The sequence below is a fragment of the Phyllobates terribilis genome, unplaced genomic scaffold, assembly GCF_046119375.1.
Source record: "Phyllobates terribilis strain yellow unplaced genomic scaffold, ASM4611937v1 Scaffold_4__5_contigs__length_816908805, whole genome shotgun sequence".
Classification (NCBI taxonomy): domain Eukaryota; kingdom Metazoa; phylum Chordata; class Amphibia; order Anura; family Dendrobatidae; genus Phyllobates; species Phyllobates terribilis.
The window spans coordinates 655,393,881-655,414,044 of record NW_027362764.1 but is presented as its reverse complement, the minus strand read 5'-3'; the positions used below and the strand labels follow the sequence as shown (position 1 = coordinate 655,414,044).

Sequence of the window (20,164 nt, the reverse complement as noted above, 5' to 3'; positions counted from 1 at the left end):
TAACATTTATTGGGGACACAGTAGGGCAATTTATATAGCAGGATCAGGCTGATGGGAACTACTGCTCCCATCGAGCTGATCCTGCTGGCACGAGTGGACGGGGGACAGACATAGGCCGATGGGAGTAGTAGTGTCACATCGGCCTATGTCTGCCTGCACGCACAGACACCCCGCACACACACCCCGCACACACACACACCCCGCACACACACACCCCGCACACACACCCCGCACACACACACACCCCGCACACACTAATCATGACGGGTCTGGGAGGTGAGGCTGACCTGTGCGGCCGTGGGAAAGTTCATGTGAGTTCATGCAGTCAAGCATGAACTCACATGAACCCTCTGAGGGCACCGCGGCTACTTCAAATGAACAGCTGATCGGCATCACCTGATACCTCAGCTGTTCATTTGAAATAACCGGCGGGAAAGCGCAGCACAGAACGGGAAAGCCGGCGGTGAAGTCTTTTCACTGCCGGCTTCCCCGCCCGGGTCCTTCGCTCCTTGGTGCTGCGCTCCCCGCCCGGTCCTAATTTACGATTGGGATTGGAGGTGGCGAGGGGAGCGGAGGATCGGGGTGGGAGGCTGCGGGGAAGCAGTATGGGGCTGTGTGATTGTTTAAAAGCCGGCGGCTTTTTACCGCCCGCCGGCTTTTAAACAATCAGGAGAATTCTCCCACGCTGGGATGGCATTCTGATGACAAGCTGGATCGCAGCTGAGCGCTGCCATCCAGCTTGTCATCCTTCACAGACACTGCAGAGCGCAGGCATTATGGGAACTTCCGATTCCGGTATTCGATATTATAAAAGTATCGGAATTAAGTATCGGAATTCCGATACAGTGAATATCGGCCGATACCCGATATTTCAGTATCGGAATGCTCAACACTATTCATAAGCAATTGAGGAGGCCTTAATGTGGCCAAGAATTTGGTACAATGTTATTTCTCCTCATTTGCATATTGAGGACCTTTCCCCACCTCTGATTGACAGTGCTCACTTCCCAGAGCGAGCACTGTCTGAATGCTGTCAGCGTGTGTGCTTCCTCCTGTGTTCTCCTCCCTGTCTCCTTTCTTCTGATGCTTTTCATTGTACAAATGTACCCAGGAGTGTAGCGAGCGGCATAAAAAAAAGGAGACAGGGAGGAGAACGCATGCGGGGGCACACACGCTAGCTGTATTCAGACAATAATCACACAAGGAAGCAAGCTAATGGCATGTGGAAGCACAGAAATGTGTGGCCACACGTCAAGGTTTCCAAAGAAAGGGTGAATCCAGCTTCTCAACTGCAAGAAACATGATAGCAAGGATTTCATGGTGATCTGCAAGCTACACGTTTCAAACACAGTTTCTGTGTCCTTTTTCAAAGCTCTGAAATTTTTTTTTACATTTTGGAAGAATAAAGTTTCTTGTATTTGAGAAGCTGGATTCACCCTTTGTTTGGATAGTGCTAGTATATTTGTTATAGGAGCTGAGTCTCCTACAGCATTAGATGGCCCATTTAATGTACATTTTTGGGGTAATGGACACCCTTTAAAGTCCCTTAGAGGACCTAAAAGATAAAGTAAAACAAAATGTTTTAGACGAGAGACGAGAGTGAATAAGAGTGACAGTAAGAGTTTTAGCAGTTTCAAAGGTGAGAAAAGGTCAGATTCTGGAGATGTTTTTAAGATGCAGATGACAAGAGCGGGTTAGTGATCGGATATAGGAAATAAAGGAAAGTTTAGTGTTGAATATGACCCCCAGGGAGTTATGGTTGAACCCTCCAAGGTAATTTCAACGTCAGGTAGAGTTAGGTTAGTAGAGGGGAGAAACACAAGAAAAAGGTTTGCTGTGCCATTCCCTGTATCAGTTGTACTATCTGCTTCTGTAGTAGGTATAGACGCGTCTAACCTTACCTTTCCTCAAATTTAATGAAGAACTTCAATTTCCTATGATTCGAACTCCAAATTATTGTGACGTGCTAGCAAAATTATCAACAGGCTGTAATTCACATCATATACAGTACATGTAGGCACATATTCGGCAGCCGAAACAACTTTCATCAGATTAAATCATGACTATGTATTGTTTTCAAGGCAGATAATCTCATATCACTCAACTCCTGAGATGTCGAGCCAGGGGAGAGGTAAAGAGGGACGCAAATGTTACTGGAAAACGAATATACTTGCATTATACATTTTTTTTATTATTGCTGGATACTAAACTCTAAATTGGATATATTTTACTAAAATACTTACTGATCTGTTCTGTGTGTAGAGATGCAGACATGGAGCTTACAAGCAAGGTTTGCCCCACTAAAGGGTCTTGAGATATATGCGGATGTGTAAGATGATGCATGTGATTAGACTCAGCTGAAGCACCTATAACAAAAGATATAAAAAGTAAAAATAAGTATTTTGGAGGGTAATTTTAATCTTGTTAAAATTATTTTGTAAAATACTTCATATATTTTTGTTGGGCACTAGCTATCTTCAAAGGGGTAGTCTGGTCTAGAATTAAATGTCTCCAGTCATTCTTTGTGACTGCAGACTTGTGAATCCTCCCAGCGCACACACTGAGAGATAGGTTCTGCCCGGGAGTATGTATATCGTATACTGTATGTGCGCTGTGAGAATTTGCCGGTGTCTGTGATTGGAATGGTGGTCAAGAATGCAATATGCATACTCCTGGCCAGAAAAAGACTTGTGGGCGTGCCCAATACTTTTGTAATGAGCGAGGTCGCGCCCACTAGTTCTGGCCGAGAGCATGGAGCCTTATTAGCAATACTTCACAGAAAAGAACATGCACATTAGCTTTCTTCCAGAGTTCTGAGAACTATCTCCCAAGGGTAGGTCATTCAGTTAGCCAAATCTTTCTCTGTACTGATGAGGGGCAAATTCTAAGAAACAGGTGTACTGTCTACAGATGGTGTTTGGCTTGGCTAATATCTGTACTCATATTGCAATGCTTTCTTAAGGTACAGACATTGAATTATAGAGTAGCTACATCCCATAAGTAGCTCTAGAGAGATCACAACACTTTTCATGGTTATAGCTAATAGTGATTACAATTTTACAAAAGTTGATGGGGTTTAGTAAAGCAGGAACCTCCATTGAGGTCTGAGCCCTTTATTTGTTTCAGGTGATGTGAAATGCAGTAGACTTCCACTGGCTTGTATAGATTACTGGATATGTACTGAAATAGACATGACGGTGGATTTGAATGGTCGTCTACAAAGAGTATTAAAGCTTATGGTCTAAATCAAAACCATGAAAATCACCCAACAGTTTCACTAGTTACATTTTTTCTCAAATTATTATCCATCAGACTAGCTGTAAGTATAAATTTACATATAGGCAATAAATCAATAATACTTGGGAATTGTCACAAAGACACTTTGTATCTATTAACCCCTTCACTACCTGGCGATTATCTGTTTTTTTACTTATTAATTTTTCTGGCCATAGAGCTAAATAAGGGGTTGTTTTATGTGAGACGAGTTGTACTTTTGAATGACACTATTCCTTTTACCCTATAGTGTACTGAAAAAGGGGAAAAAATCAAAATGCATCGCATTGCATTGCAAAAAAAAAGTGCAATTCCACAATTATTTTTTGGGTATTTTATTTACCATGTTTACTATATGGTAAAACTGACCAGGCAATATGATTTCCCAGGTCCATATGAGTACGCAGATTCCAAACATGTATAGTTTTTTTATATTTAGGCGATGAAAAAAAAATAGAAAATTTATAAAAAATAAATAAATTTTGCTTTTGTTGTCATATTCCAAGACCTGTAACGTTTTAGTTTTTTGGGATATTGGACTGTGTGAGAGCTTATGTTTTGCGCCCTAAGCTGATGTTTTTAATGGTACCACAGGGGGCTTGTAATGACAGGCACATGGGTCATCAGCAGACCCCTGGCTGACATGACAACTCATCATGCTCCGCGATCACATCACGGGCGCGCTGATGGGCAGGAGGAACAATACGCTCCCCGCCAGTGTGTATTAAATGCCGCTGTTAGTGATTGACAGTGGCATTTAACTGGTTAACAGCTGCTGGTTTTGCTGTTAGAGGCACTTGATGGCACATGCCTCTTAATAAACGAGGAGCATCTAGTAAGTGGTAGGCGCTTTTGTGCACCTCACCATAAATCTTATTCCAGTCAGTTACTAGAATAAAATTGCTGACATAAGATATGCCACATCTTGTCATGCGTTAGACAAGCTGTGCGTCACACTTATGTCTTGCCTATGTCCCTCCTCAGCTCCACCAATCTTGATGGAACTTGACAAAACTGGTGTGAATATGACAAAAGTTGCAAATTTTTTGTGTATCTCCTTGCTGTGTAAAAATTTTTCATACCGATTTACATTAGGATTCTCAAGTAATCCCTTTGATGAATTGAGGCCTTTGATTTAGATCATTAACTACATCAAAATTGTCATTTTCTCTCCTTTTACATTAAAGTTTTTGTGATGTTAAATATGACATTAAGATGAATTATGCATACATAAAGCAAAAAAAGTATTCAAGTCAAAAGTGATAAACAGAATTTGGGAAAATAAGTATTTGAAAAAGCAAAAATACCAACTCTACATTACCCCCTTTGGAATCATGTACATTAAATATGCTGCCTGATCTGCTGCATACTACAGAATAGATCCTATTCAAGAGCAACCCCTGCCAGGTACTGCAGAAGAGCTCCTATTCAAGAAATGATGGGCAGCTCTACAGTAACCTGCAGCTGCTGCTACACACTGAGTAAAACTGCACATTGCAGCTCTATTGAATTTGTCTATATCAAGCAGTGTCAGAATGTATAACAGCTTATTAGTGAGGGTGTCAGCTGTCAGACTCTCACTGATCTGATATTGATGACCAATCCTGAGGATAGGTCATTAATAACTGCTGATGGAAAACTCCTTTAAGTCTTTTTTAATAAGTCTGCATCAATCATGCATGACTGAACTTTAATCCAATTTTTACTACCAAAATTTACACTATTTGGTCTTCTGTGTACCTTTATACGCAATAGATGATAATTTGGATAGGTGTAAAATTATAATTGATGATAATGATTTTCATATATGTATATATGCTAATGGTTTTTCTGTAAATGTACAGTATGTTAGTATTTTCCCACTTTTGCCACTTTTAATGTTTAGTAATAGTTCATTATTAGCATAATGTCTGTAAAGCGCTGTGGAATTAATGGCACTATATAAGTGAGTAAAATAAATAAATAAATAAATAAATTTGCAATAAAAGCATAGCAAGACCTTCCAAAAAGAAATATCTGCATAGCAACCTCCCTTCCCCCCATGAAAGCACATAATCATTTTTAAATCGAATCTTCCAGCAGGATTTGCTATATAATCTGAGAACAGCATGATGTAGGGGCTGAGAGCTTGATTCCAGTTATGTTTCTCTTACTGGGCTGTGGTTTGTTGTTTCAATAAAATCAGTGTTTTATCATCAGAATGTTATCACTGCAGGAACAGATGTCACGTGCCTCCTGGTTCAACCAAATCCCCATTACTGATTAGCATCTTTCTGACACCATATACTGTACACAGAAAGCTGCTATTCAGTGGTGTGGGCAAGGTTATATAGGGTTCAGCATTCTGAGCTTTGCTAGAGCTGCAGCAGAGAAAACTGTGATTCTATCTGAAATCAAGGTCTCTGCCCCAACCTCAAGCTGCTCTCAGATTACCTGCTGCCAGTTTCCCTATTAGAGATCGTGAAAGAAAACATGTACATGACCATTAGTGATGAGCGAGTATGATCTGTTAACCCTTTCGCCGAGTATACTCGGGTGAGCACCGAGTAGTTACAGCTGCTCATTGTTATGTTTGAATCACTCCCGTGTCCATGATTTGTGACTGTTTGACAGCTTTAATACATGTGTGGAATGTCTATTTCTTACACATTCCTCACATGTATTAAAGCTGTCAAACAGGAGTGATTCAAACAGCTGTAAATACTCGGTGCTCGCCCGAGCATACTCGGCGAAAGGGTTAACAAAACATACTCGCTCATCACTAATAACCATCAATGCATCCAGATATGTAAATTGTTAATTATGTAAAAAACACAATGTATCCTAACACTATCTAAATCACCGAGATGAGTCACTGATCTTAAAACCTAATTGTCAAAAAATATACATAAAAAAATAATATAAGCACTTACCTCCTAATAACATCTCCTGGAGCAAATTATCAATCTTAACCATTCCAAATAATTTTACAAATTGAATTTGTTCAATCATTTGCCAGGTTATACTCTGAAGAGTAGGCAACAGTAACAGGAGCTCCCCAAATCGACCTCTAGAATCATATTGTCTATCGTTAATGTAGTCTTCTAAGCTAATCTGTACTTGGTAACGCATATTTTTAATCTTCATTGGGTCACTGAGTCCTTTAGCATCTGTGAATCAAAAACATAATTTGATAAACTTCAAATTCAGTTTTAATGTACAAAGCATAATCTAAAATACAACTGAGGGAAAGCTGTGAGAGGTGGCTGTGATGCACTCATGAGGAGCAGAACACCACACAGATGTGCATATCTGCGGAGGTTCATTTCTATTGGATGCTTATGGACAAAGGACAAGCTTTTTTGCAAGTTGACATTATTAATTGCCCGTGGTCTTCTGCTATATCATGGGCCCATCACAACTGTGTCTCAGTCACCATGCGACAGTGCATGGAATTCTACTAGAGATGAGCGAACCAAAACTTTAAAGGTTTGAATGTTTAATGTCTGTTTTAATGTTTGGATTTCCGGGGGAAGTTCAGAAGAGAGGGGGAGATAGAGAAAAATAGAAAGAGGGAGAGAGAGGGACAGAGAATTTTCCAGCTCGGAAGTTCAGATCCCCATACAGTATATTTCAATAGGGTTCGGGTTCATGTTCAAGTTTGGGTAAAGTTCTGGTACTCAAACAGAACTTGGGACATAAAGTCCGATTGGGTACCAGAACACCAGAACCCAAACTTACAAGGGTCCGCTCATCCCTAAATTCTACCCTTAGCAATAACAAATGCCTTCTTAGTCAATAAAACAAACATTAAGTTGAATTTCTGCTTCTAAACCCTTATGTGTAGAAAGTATTTGGTCTTTCTCTGGAATGCACTAGTTAAGAGGATGCTACTATATGGCAGTGGTACTAGCTCCATCTTGGGGCCTATCACTCTGGTAGATTGTATATTTGTGTTGTAAAATAAAAACTCAGGAACTCAGATGTGATGTAGTCATGCAAATATAGTACTGTGCAAAAAGTTGTCAAAAAAATGTTGTAAAGTAATAATGCTTTTAAAAATAAAAGTGATAATAGTTTATTTTTAACAAATAGCTCATCAATTCACAAAATGCAAGTGAATGAATAAAAGAGAAATCTATATCAAATCAATATTTGGAGACAGCATACATTTTTCTAGGTACACTTGCACAATGTCAAGGATTTTGTACAATTATAGTTAGCTGAAACAATAACCAATTATATCAAACAGGTGACAATGATCATGATGTTCAAAATGTAGTTTGAAACACAGTCATTAATCGAAACTGGAACAATTGTGTAGGAGGCTTACATTTAGGAGGGTAACAGCCAAAGTCTGCTATGAAAGTGAGGTTTAAGAAGACAATTTGATGTCACAGGTCATAGACATAGAAAGGCTGAGTACAGCAACCAGGCAAAAGGTATCTATACTATCATCAAGGTCTCTTCAAGGCAAAGAAATCAAAGCAGACTGGGTTCTCAAGATGTGTTACTTAAGCTCTTTTCAAAAATCACCAACAAATGGTCAACCTTGAGGGCCACAGACACAAGTAGTGAGCCAAAAGAACTTATACAGCAAGTTAAAGACACATCATGCTTCTCTTTGAAATCGGAAGATGTCTAGCAGTGCCATTAGCTCAGAACTGGCAGCAAATAGTGAAACCCAACTACATTCATCTACTGTTTGGAGAAATCTGTCTGTGAGTGCTCTTCATGGAAGAATTGCGACCAAAAAGCCATATCTTTGACATGGAAGGAAGCCAAGCAAATCAACTATGAACAAAAAGATGGGAACTTAGATGTCCAAAATTGCAACAGCTGCTTTGGAGTCAAAATGTAAATATTTGGCTGTAACAGAAGGCAGTTTGTTTACTAAAGGGCGAGAGAACATTATTGAGTGTCTGCAATCAACTGAGAAGAATATTTCATGCAAGTTTGGGGCAGCATTTCATTAAATGAAGTTTAGGATTTGGTCAGGACAAATGGTATCCTCAATGCTGAGAAATACAGTCTGATACTTATCCATCATTCATTAGCCAGAGCCAATGTCATAAAGTACTATCTTAACTATAAAGAAGAACTAGGAGTCCTGGAAGTTATTAAGTAACCCCTACAAAGCCCTGATCTCAACTTCATTGTATCTGTCTGGGATTACATAAAGAGACAGAATAATTTCCTCAAGCCTACATCCAAAGAAGATCTGTGGTTAGTTCTGCAAGATGTTTGGAACAACCTTCATGCTGAGTTTCTTCAAAAACCATATTCCTTTAAAAACCATGTGGATTGGGCATCATGTATCAGCTTTCGGGTTTCCTTTAAAGAGCTTGAAAAGGTTTGGATACAGTATAAGGAGACCTCAGAATGTCACACCTGTCTTTTCAGGGTAGTTGGAGGCTTTGCAGTATTGTGATTCATGGCGAATCAATTTACTGTGAATCAAATTTTTTTAAAAAAATTGTTGAACCTGGAAATCAAATGTCAAAAGATTCAACCATCTCTACCTAATAGGACTGTTAACTGTTTTATGCCAATTGCACTGTGTATACATCTGTATGTCATTACATATGACTGCAACATATTGACTTTCCCTCTGTCAACTCTCCATGGCAACCAATCACAGTGTAACACTAGTGGGTGTGGACTCACTGTGCCAGGGGCTGGGCTTACCCTGGAACGGCTTGACTAAGTGTCTACCGGGTCTTCACTAGAGCCCATGATGGTGAGGATAGGATGGGCCACCAGGAGACACGAGCTACAGTCCCCGGGTCTGCAGCAGCTTACCAGAGGGTCAGAGGCACGGGTACGAGGTACAGGAGGACAGAGGTAAAGATGTGGTCAGACAATCCGGGGTCAGGTCAGGCAGTACAGGTTCAGTATACGTAGCCAAGGTCAGGAGTGGAGAGGTCAAGATAACAGTAAACGAGCTGGATCAATAGCAGGAGAGACAAAACAAACATGCACCCATAGGATCCAGAGACAAGCAACTGGGAACCGACGTTTGGGCAAAGAGTGGTAGGAGGAGCTGCCTAATAAACCTGTTGCTTCCTAGGGACAGGCTGGGGAAGGCAAACCCTGCAGGACACAGCAGAGTTAAATTCCTGTATTATTTGGCCACGCCTCCCCATAGCCAGATGGAGATTCTCTAGGAGCAGAGCTGGCAGTGAGCACAAGGCAGCTCAGGAAGATGGTCTGACTCTGGGGAAGCAGAGTGGTGAATGCAATTAGTAGGGTGACACTAAAAAGGCATGTGAGAAACCGGCATGACACACACTAAGAAAACCATTCCAAATATGACTGCACAGTAGAAAAATTGATTGAATTCATGTTCAGCTGTGTTGTCTAAAGCCACCTTCACATGTCTGTGTTTGCAGTATGTGTGACATTAGTTTTTTTTGCATGGATGCCACACACCATTATAACCTATAGGGCTGCTAACATGTATGTGTTTTTACACGGACCGTGTGTCCATGTAAACCACATGGAGACGTGTCCATGTAAACCACATGGAGACATGTCCATTTTTTACTGACAGCACAGATGACATGGGCCAATACAGTCAGTGTAAAACATGTATATCACATGGATGGCATCCGTGTAACATCCATGTGCTGTATATATTTCACATTGCAAAGTATAGGAGAAGCTTTGTAATTTATTTTTCTTTTGCCATACTGGAAAAACACTGATGGCGCACTGATCCAACATTGATGACACCCATACTGTTTTTTCCGGTACCGGTTTTATACAGATGTGTGAAGGGGGCCTAAAGGTTACATTCATTTTGTTCACAAGATTTTTTTTTGTAAATAATATTTATTTTTTTGACGTACACAATTATTTTCAATTAATTACCTGGATCAAAAAATACAATTGCTTTTAAGCAGGCATATTCATTATCATCTATTTGGATATCCTGGAAGGGCTGGATAAGTTCATCCAAAATTCTATTGGCCACTCGGCTTATCTCCATTTCAGTGCAATTTCGATGGATTACATAGTTGTTTCCTTAAAAAGAATGTAAAATTTATTTTACATTATGAATAATATTATACCTAGCAATTTTAACAAATTAATAAAGTAAATACCAAAAAAACCAAACAATTCAAATATTTACCTAAAAGTAAGATATCTTTGAAAACCATTGAACGTTTTGTAATGCCAAGCAAAAGATGTTCACCAGCATGTGCTCTCAATAAAGCAACCTTTAAAAAGTAAAAAAAAGTTAATTTGAGATTTTATGTCTGAACATTCAAGTTTGCATATCTATCTATCTATCTATCTATCTATCTATCTATATCCAAAAAATATTGAGGCAGCACACATGCAGAGCGAAAAAGTAATGTGGTTTAATAGCTCATATGGCAACGTTTCGGTCCAATATTGTGGACCTTTCTCAAGCAAAGGTAAAGTGCAAGTGCAGAGTATTTAAGGCAACTTAGTCACAAAAGTAATTAGCTGCAATTATACAAAAAATCATAGTATAAGAAATAATAAAATACATAGTGTTACAAAATATTACAATACATAGTCAATGCGAAGTAACTAAGTGCAAAAAATTCAGTGATTGCAAGATTACAGCAATAAAATCCATATCAAAATAGAATTAATCTTATGAAACAGCTGTGTAAATTTAATCGATTTCATGACTCAGCCCATGTCACATTTACATATTGCGCCAAAATCTCTGTCTCTATAGTGCTGTGTCTGCGCATGTCAGGATACTACCGCATCTGCGCACTGACGACTGGAAACGTAATTACGTTGCCTTAAATACTCTGCACATGCACTTTACCTTTGCTTGAGAAATGGTCCTCAATATTGGACTGAAACATTCCAATATGGGATATTAAACCACATTACCATTTCATTCTACATGTGTGCTACCTCCATATTTTTTGGATATATTTAGGACTGGTACGTACCTGGGGGGCTTTTGAACCTAAATTTTTTTCTGGTGCTGCATTTTTTTATCTATCTATCTATCTATCTATCTATCTGTCTATCTATCTATCTATCTATCTATCTATCTATCTATCTATATATCTATCTGTTTATATACACTGCTCAAAAAAATAAAGAGAACACTCAAACAACACATCCTAGATCTGAATGAATGAAATATTCTCATTGAATACTTTGTTCTATACAAAGTTGAATGTGCTGACAACAAAATCACACAAAAATCATCAATGGAAATCAAATTTATTAACCAATAGAGGACTGGATTTGGAGTCACCCCCAAAATTAAAGTGGAGAAACACACTACAGGCTGATCCAACATTGATGTAATGTCCTTAAAACAAGTCAAAATGAGGCTCAGTATTGCGTGTGGCCTCCACGTGCCTGTATGACCTCCCTACAACGCCTGGGCATGCTCCTGATGAGGTTGCTGATGGTCTCCTGTGGGATCTCCTCCCAGACCTGGACTAAAACATCTGCCAACTCCTGGACAGTCAGTGGTGCAACATGACATTGGTGGATGGAGCGAGACATGATGTCCCAGATGTGCTCAATCAGATTAAGGTCTGGGGAATGGGCGGGCCAGTCCATAGCTTCAATGCCTTCACCTTGCAGGAACTGCTGACACACTCCAGCCACATGAGGTTTGGCATTGTCCTGCATTAGGAGGAACCCAGGGCCAACCGCACCAGCATATGGTCTCACAAGGGGTCTGAGGATCTCATCTCGGTACCTAATGGCAGTCAGGCTACCTCTGGCGAGCACATGGAGGGTTGTGCAGCCCTCCAAAGAAATGCCACCCCACACCATTACTGACCCACTGCCAAACCGGTCACGCTGAAGGATGTTGCAGGCAGCAGATCGCTCTCCACGGCATCTCCAGACTCTGTCATGTCTGTCACATGGGCTCAGTGTGAACCTGCTTTCATCTGTGAGGAGCACAGGGCACCAGTGGTAACTTTGCCAATCCTGGTGTTCTGTGGCAAATTCCAAGATCCTGCACTGTGTTGGGCTGTGAGCACAACCCCCATCTATGGACATTGGGCCCTCATACCACCCTCATGGAGTGGGTTTCTAACCGTTTGTGCAGACACATGCAAATTTGTGACCTGCTGGAGGTCATTTTGCAGGGTTCTGGCAGTGCTCCTCCCGTTCCTCCTTGCACAAAGGTGGAGGTAGCGGTCCTGCTGCTGGATTGTTGCCCTCCTACGGCCCCCTCCACATCTCCTGGTGTACTGGCCTGTCTCCAGGTAACGCCTCCTGCCTCTGGAAACTACGCTGACAGACACTGCAAACCTTCTTGCCACAGCTCGCATTGATGTGCCATCCTGGATGAGCTGCACTACCTGAGTAACTTCTGTGGGTTGTAGAGTCCGTCTCATGCTACCAAGAGTGTGAAAGCACAACCAACATTCAAAAGTGACCAAAACATTAGCCAGAAAGCATTGGAATTGAGATGTGGTCTGTGGTCCCCACCTGCAGAACCACTCCTTTATTGAGTGTGTCTTGATAATTGCCAATAATTTCCATCTATTGTCTATTCCATTTGCACAACAGCATGTGCAATTGATTGTCAATCAGTGTTGCTTCCTAAGTGGACAGTTTGATTTCACAGAAGTTTGATTTACTTGGAGTTATATTCTGTTGTTTAAGTGTTCCCTTTATTTTTTTTGAGCAGTGTATATATCTACCCAGCTGCAGGACCGCTACATCCGCCTTTGTGCAAGGAGAAACAGGAGGAACACTGCCAGAGCCCTGCAAAATGACCTCCAGCAGGCCACAAATGTGCATGTGTCTGCACAAACGGTTAGAGACCGACTCCATGAGGGTGGTATGAGGGACCGACATTCACAGATGGGGGTTGTGCTCACAGCCCAACACCGTGCAGGACGCTTGGAATTTGCCACAGAACACCAGGATTGGCAAAGTTGCCACTGGTGCCCAGTGCTCTTCACAGATGAAAGCAGGTTCACACTGAGCACATGTGACAGACATGACAGAGTCTGGAGATTCCGTGGAGCGTGATCTGCTGCCTGCAACATCCTTTAGCATGACCGGTTTGGCAGTGAGTCAGTAATGGTGTAGGGTGGCATTTCATTGGAGGGCCGCACAGCCCTCCATGTGCTCGCCAGAGGTAGCCTGACTGCCATTAGGTACCGAGATGAGTTCCTCAGACCCCTTGTGAGACCATATGCTGGTGCAGTTGGCCCTGGGTTCCTCCTAATGCAGGACAATGCCAGACCTCATGTGGCTGGAGTGTGTCAGCAGTTCCTGCAAGATGAAGGCATTGAAGCTTTGGACTGGCCCGTCCGTTCCCCAGACCTGAATTCGATTGAGCACATCTGGGACATCATGTCTCGCTCCATCCACCAACGTCACGATGTACCACAGACTGTCCAGGAGTTGGCGGATGCTTTAGTCCAGGTCTGAGAGGAGATCCCACAGGAGACCCTCCGCAACCTCATCAAGAGCATGCCCAGGCTTTGTAGGGAGGTCATACAGGCACGTGGAGGCCACACACAATACTGAGCCTCATTTTGACTTGTTTTAAGGACATTACATCAAAGTTGGATCAACCTGTAGTGTGTTTCTACACTTTAATTTTGGGGGTGACTCCAAATCCAGGCCTCCATTGGTTAATAAATTTGATTTCCATTGATGATTTTTGTGTGATTTTATTGTCAGCACGTTCAACTTTCTACTGAACAAAGTATTCAATGAGAATATTTCATTCATCTAGGATGTGTTATTTGAGTGTTCCCTTCATTTTTTTTGAGCAGTGTATATATCTATATATCTAGATATATACACTGTAAACACACTTGTTTCAGTTTTTCTGTCCTGCAAGTATACAACTATAAAATATAGATAGATAGATAGTTAGATAGATAGATAGATGCACAAGTGTAAAAGACTAAAAGGAAGTATAAAATATAAAGCTTTTTTTTCTAAATAATATATATAATTATATGTCTTGTTGATTCACAGTGCAAGCTAAATTCATTCTGTATTTTCTGCTTTTTACCTGATCATCCAGAGGAAGCTCACAGAAGGCCGGGATGTATTTTGCCCACTCCACTAAGACTAGCAGTTGCTGCTTCATGGATTCACAAATATCGCTAACACTAGCAATTTTTTTTGTATTTATGTCAGTACTTGTACCAGAACTTGAGGTAGTGATCTAACCATGTTGAAAAGAAAAAGAAAATTAAGAGACTAGATTAAAATACAACTCACATAAAAAATTACCTTTGGCCAATGCTGTTTTTAAACAAAAACCACAGAAGCAATCACCCAAATAATTGAAAAACTCTGTTGCTATTATGGATTTCTTTTCAACATGCATGCAAATGGTCAAACCGTGCTCCTTCATGAAGCATGCTAAGCTTACAAAATATACCATGATGTTTAATAGTTCTGCATATTTTAAGCTAGCTTTAATAATTCCCTACATAGCGGTGACACCCGAAAAATAGTATTACAAGAAATACACAATAATAGTAGCATTTTCTATTTCATTACTGTTTTTTTTATAAAATGTTGTTTTTGTTCTATAAGGGAAAAATACACATTTTGCTATTTAATATGCTTTGAAGTTACCCTCTTAATATCATAGAAGACAAAACTTTTGACAATTCCGTAATAAAATGTATATTTAGTAACATGTATTTGATGAACAGAAGAAATATCATAAACCCTATAGGTATTTTTTGGATAATATGAAACTATATAATACTGGATGCCCAAATCATTTATTGGCAGCTTTCTGCCTATGCACAGTATACATAGAAATCTGACAATCAGTGGTGTGGGTGGGGTTATACAGAGCTCAGCATTCAAAGAACTGGTAGGTCTGCAGCAGAGAAAACAGTTTTTAATCAAAACTGAAACAACTAGTAAAGTAAGTGACACATATCTGAAATTAAGGAGTCTGTCCCTACATTATGCTGCTCACAGATGTGGTAGTAAAACCCTGGTGACAGATTCCATTAAACCTCTTTACGACTTTTGATGTAAGTTTACACCATGGTGTTCACAACCTATGCCGTAACTTACATCATGACGATCATGCAGGCACAGGAGCAGTTCCCGCAAGATCGCCGCCAGGAACTTGGTGTAAGTGATAGCCGAGCTGCGGCTGTCACAGCCAGAAGCAGTGAATGCACCGATCTGGGCCATTTAACCTCCTAAATGCCTCGATCAATAGCGATCACAGCATTTAAGAGGCTGGAAGTGGGAGGAGACCTCTCTCTTCAGATGGGCACCCCTGCAAAGTCATCATAGCTATGGCATCCTGAGGTCATCATGACGACCTCCAGATCTGCCAGCTACGGTATCTATTTATTTATCTATTATCTATCTCTCTATGTATTATTATCTTTGCACATCTTTAAAGGGAACCTATCACCAGACAAAAACACTATTAACCTGCAGACATGGGGTTAATCTACAGGTTAACAGCGTTATTATGCTGCCCGGCACCTGCACATAGTGACGCTATCAACCTGCATATTAACACCATATCTGCAGGTTAATAGCTTTTTTTCTGGTGACAGGTTCCTTTTAACACATAAAAATCTGTATAAATGTATTATGAGGTTCTGCAGCAGCCAAGGTGTATTATTAGGTTCCACAGCAGCTGAGGTGTATTTTGAGGTTACGCAGCAGCTGAGGTGTATTATGATGTTCTGAAGCAGCTGAGGTGTATTATGAGGTTCTGCCACAGCCGAGGTATATTATGAGGTTCTGCAGCAGCCGAGGTGTATTATGATGTTCCGCAGCAGTTGAGGTGTATTATGATGTTCTGCAGTATCTGAGGTGTATTATGAGGCTCTGCAGCAGCTGAGGTGTATTAAGAGATTGTGCATCAGATGAGGTGTATTATGAGGTTTTGCAGCAGCCGGTGTACTTTGAGGTTCTGCAGCAGCCGAGGTGTATTATGAGGTTCTTCAGCGGCCAAGGTGTATTATGTGGCTCTGCAGCAGCCGAGGTATATTATGATGTTCCGCAGCAGATGAGGTGTATTATGAGGTTCTGTAGTATCTGAGGTGTATTATGAGGTTCTGCAACAGCCGAGGTGTATTATGAGGTTCTGCAGCGGCCAAGGTGTATTATGAGGTTCTGCAGCGGCCAAGGTGAATTATGAGGTTCTGCAGCAGACGAGTTGTATTATGAGGTTCTGCAGCAGCCGAGATGTATTATGAGGTTCTGAAGCAGCTCAGGTGTATTATGAGGTTCTGAAGCAGCTGAGGTGTATTATGAAGTTCTGCAGCAGCCGAGATGTATTATGAGGTTCTGCAGCAGCCAAGGTGTATTATTATGATCCGCAGCAGTTGAGGCGTATTATCAGGTTCTGCAATGTCTGAGGTGTATTATGAGGTTCTGCAGTATCTGAGGTGTATTATAAGGTTCTGCAGTATCTGAGGTGTATTTTAAGGTTCTGCAGTGGCCGAGTTGTAGTATGAGGTTCTGCAGCAGCCGAGTTGTATTATGAGGTTCTGCAGCAGCCGAGGTGTATTATGAGGTTCTGAAGCAGCTGAGGTGTATTATGAGGTTCTGCAGCAGCCGAGGTGTATTATGAGGTTCTACAGCAGCCGAGATGTATTATGAGGTTTTGCAGCAGCCGAGGTGTATTATGATTTTCCGCAGCAGTTGAGGTGTATTATCAGGTTCTGCAAAATCTGAGGTGTATTGAGGTTCTGCAGCAGCCGAGGTGTATTATGAGGTTCTGAAGCAGCTGAGGTGTACTATGAGGTTCCGCAGTAGCCGAGATGTATTATGAAGTTCTGCAGTAGCCGAGGTGTATTATGATGTTCTGCAGCAGTTGAGGTGTATTATCAGGTTCTGCAATATCTGAGGTGTATTATGAGGTTCTGCAGCAGCTGAGGTGTATTATGAGGTTCTGCAGCATCTGAGGTGTATTATGAGGTTCTCCAGCGGACAAGGTGTATTATGAGGTTCTGCAGCATCTGAAGTGTATTATGAGGTTCTGCAGCGGCCAAGGTGTATTATGAGGTTCTGAAGCAGCTGAGATGTATCATGAGGTTCTTCATCAGTCGAGGTGTATTATGATGTTCCGCAGCAGTTGAAGTGTATTATCAGGTTCTGCAATACCTGAGGTGTATTATGAGGTTCTGTAGCAGCCGAGGTGTATTTTGACATTCTGCAGCAGTTGAGGTGTATTATGAGGTTCTGCAGCATTTGAGGTGTATTATGAGGTTCTGCAGCATTTGAGGTGTATTATGAGGTTCTGCAGCAGCTGAGGTGTATTATGAGGTTCTGCATCAGATGAGGTGTATTATGATGTTCAGCAGCAGCTGAGGTATATTATTATGTTCCGCAGCAGTTGAGGTATATTATGAGGTTCTGCAGCAGCCGGTGTACTTTGAGGTTCTGCAGCAGCTGAGGTGTATTATGAGGTTCTTCAGCGGCCAAGGTGTTTTATGTGGCTCTGCAGCAGCCTAGGTGTATTATGTTGTTCCGCAGCAGATGAGGTGTATTATGAGGTTCTGTAGTATCTGAGGTGTATTATGAGGTTCTGCAACAGCCGAGGTGTATTATGAGTTTCTGCAGCGGCCAAGGTGTATTATGAGGTTCTGCAGCGGCCAAGGTGTATTATGAGGTTCTGCAGCAGCCGAGTTGTATTATGAGGTTCTGCAGCAGCCGAGATGTATTATGAGGTTCTGAAGCAGCTCAGGTGTATTATGAGGTTCTGAAGCAGCTGAGATGTATTATGAGGTTCTGCAGCAGCCAAGGTGTGTTATGATGATCCACAGCAGTTGAGGCGTATTATCAGGTTCTGCAATGTCTGAGGTATATTATGAGGTTCTGCAATATCTGAGGTGTATTATGAGGTTCAGCAGTATCTGAGGTGTATTATAAGGTTCTGCAGTGGCCGAGTTGTAGTATGAGGTTCTGCAGCAGCCGAGTTGTATTATGAGGTTCTGCAGCAGCCGAGGTGTATTATGAGGTTCTGAAGCAGCTGAGGTGTATTATGAGGTTCTGCAGCAGCCGAGGTGTATTATGAGGTTCTACAGCAGCCGAGATGTATTATGAGGTTTTGCAGCAGCCGAGGTGTATTATGATTTTCCGCAGCAGTTGAGGTGTATTATCAGGTTCTGAAAAATCTGAGGTGTATTGAGGTTCTGCAGCAGCCGAGGTGTATTATGAGGTTCTGAAGCAGCTGAGGTGTACTATGAGGTTCCGCAGTAGCCGAGATGTATTATGAAGTTCTGCAGTAGCCGAGGTGTATTATGATGTTCTGCAGCAGTTGAGGTGTATTATCAGGTTCTGCAATATCTGAGGTGTATTATGAGATTCTGCAGCAGCTGAGGTGTATTATGAGGTTCTGCAGCATCTGAGGTGTATTATGAGGTTCTCCAGCGGACAAGGTGTATTATGAGGTTCTGCAGCATCTGAAGTGTATTATGAGGTTCTGCAGCGGCCAAGGTGTATTATGAGGTTCTGAAGCAGCTGAGATGTATCATGAGGTTCTTCATCAGTCGAGGTGTATTATGATGTTCCGCAGCAGTTGAAGTGTATTATCAGGTTCTGCAATACCTGAGGTGTATTATGAGGTTCTGTAGCAGCCGAGGTGTATTTTGACATTCTGCAGCAGTTGAGGTGTATTATGAGGTTCTGCAGCATTTGAGGTGTATTATGAGGTTCTGCAGCATTTGAGGTGTATTATGAGGTTCTGCAGCAGCTGAGGTGTATTATGAGGTTCTGCATCAGATGAGGTGTATTATGATGTTCAGCAGCAGCTGAGGTATATTATTATGTTCCGCAGCAGTTGAGGTATATTATGAGGTTCTGCAGCAGCCGGTGTACTTTGAGGTTCTGCAGCAGCTGAGGTGTATTATGAGGTTCTTCAGCGGCCAAGGTGTTTTATGTGGCTCTGCAGCAGCCTAGGTGTATTATGTTGTTCCGCAGCAGATGAGGTGTATTATGAGGTTCTGTAGTATCTGAGGTGTATTATGAGGTTCTGCAACAGCCGAGGTGTATTATGAGTTTCTGCAGCGGCCAAGGTGTATTATGAGGTTCTGCAGCGGCCAAGGTGTATTATGAGGTTCTGCAGCAGCCAAGTTGTATTATGAGGTTCTGCAGCAGCCGAGATGTATTATGAGGTTCTGAAGCAGCTCAGGTGTATTATGAGGTTCTGAAGCAGCTGAGATGTATTATGAGGTTCTGCAGCAGCCAAGGTGTGTTATGATGATCCACAGCAGTTGAGGCGTATTATCAGGTTCTGCAATGTCTGAGGTATATTATGAGGTTCTGCAATATCTGAGGTGTATTATGAGGTTCTGCAGTATCTGAGGTGTATTATAAGGTTCTGCAGTGGCCGAGTTGTAGTATGAGGTTCTGCAGCAGCCGAGTTGTATTATGAGGTTCTGCAGCAGCCGAGGTGTATTATGAGGTTCTGAAGCAGCTGAGGTGTATTATGAGGTTCTGCAGCAGCCGAGGTGTATTATGAGGTTCTACAGCAGCCGAGATGTATTATGAGGTTCTGCAGCAGCCGAGGTGTATTATGATTTTCCGCAGCAGTTGAGGTGTATTATCAGGTTCTGCAAAATCTGAGGTGTATTGAGGTTCTGCAGCAGCCGAGGTGTATTATGAGGTTCTGAAGCAGCTGAGGTGTACTATGAGGTTCCGCAGTAGCCGAGATGTATTATGAGGTTCTGCAGTAGCCGAGGTGTATTATGATGTTCTGCAGCAGTTGAGGTGTATTATCAGGTTCTGCAATATCTGAGGTGTATTATGAGGTTCTGCAGCAGCTGAGGTGTATTATGAGGTTCTGCAGCATCTGAGGTGTATTATGAGGTTCTCCAGCGGACAAGGTGTATTATGAGGTTCTGCAGCATCTGAGGTGTATTATGAGGTTCTGCAGCGGCCAAGGTGTATTATGAGGTTCTGAAGCAGCTGAGATGTATCA

The 20,164-nt window shown here is 41.7% G+C and overlaps 1 protein-coding gene across 8 annotated transcripts in view; it reads right to left on the bottom strand.

The window, feature by feature from the left end:
* Positions 1 to 20,164, bottom strand: part of HNF4G (hepatocyte nuclear factor 4 gamma) — a 165,495-nt gene that overhangs the window by 6,803 nt on the left and 138,528 nt on the right. For all 8 annotated transcript variants that reach the window (XM_073679465.1, XM_073679464.1, XM_073679462.1 and 5 more), the window contains 5 exons: positions 14,258 to 14,413; positions 10,388 to 10,475; positions 10,126 to 10,278; positions 6,186 to 6,422; positions 2,244 to 2,366 (listed from right to left, as the gene is read on the bottom strand). In XM_073679465.1, coding sequence (XP_073535566.1) covers positions 2,244 to 2,366; positions 6,186 to 6,422; positions 10,126 to 10,278; positions 10,388 to 10,475; positions 14,258 to 14,413 — 757 coding nt within the window. The remainder of the gene's footprint in view (positions 1 to 2,243; positions 2,367 to 6,185; positions 6,423 to 10,125; positions 10,279 to 10,387; positions 10,476 to 14,257; positions 14,414 to 20,164) is intronic.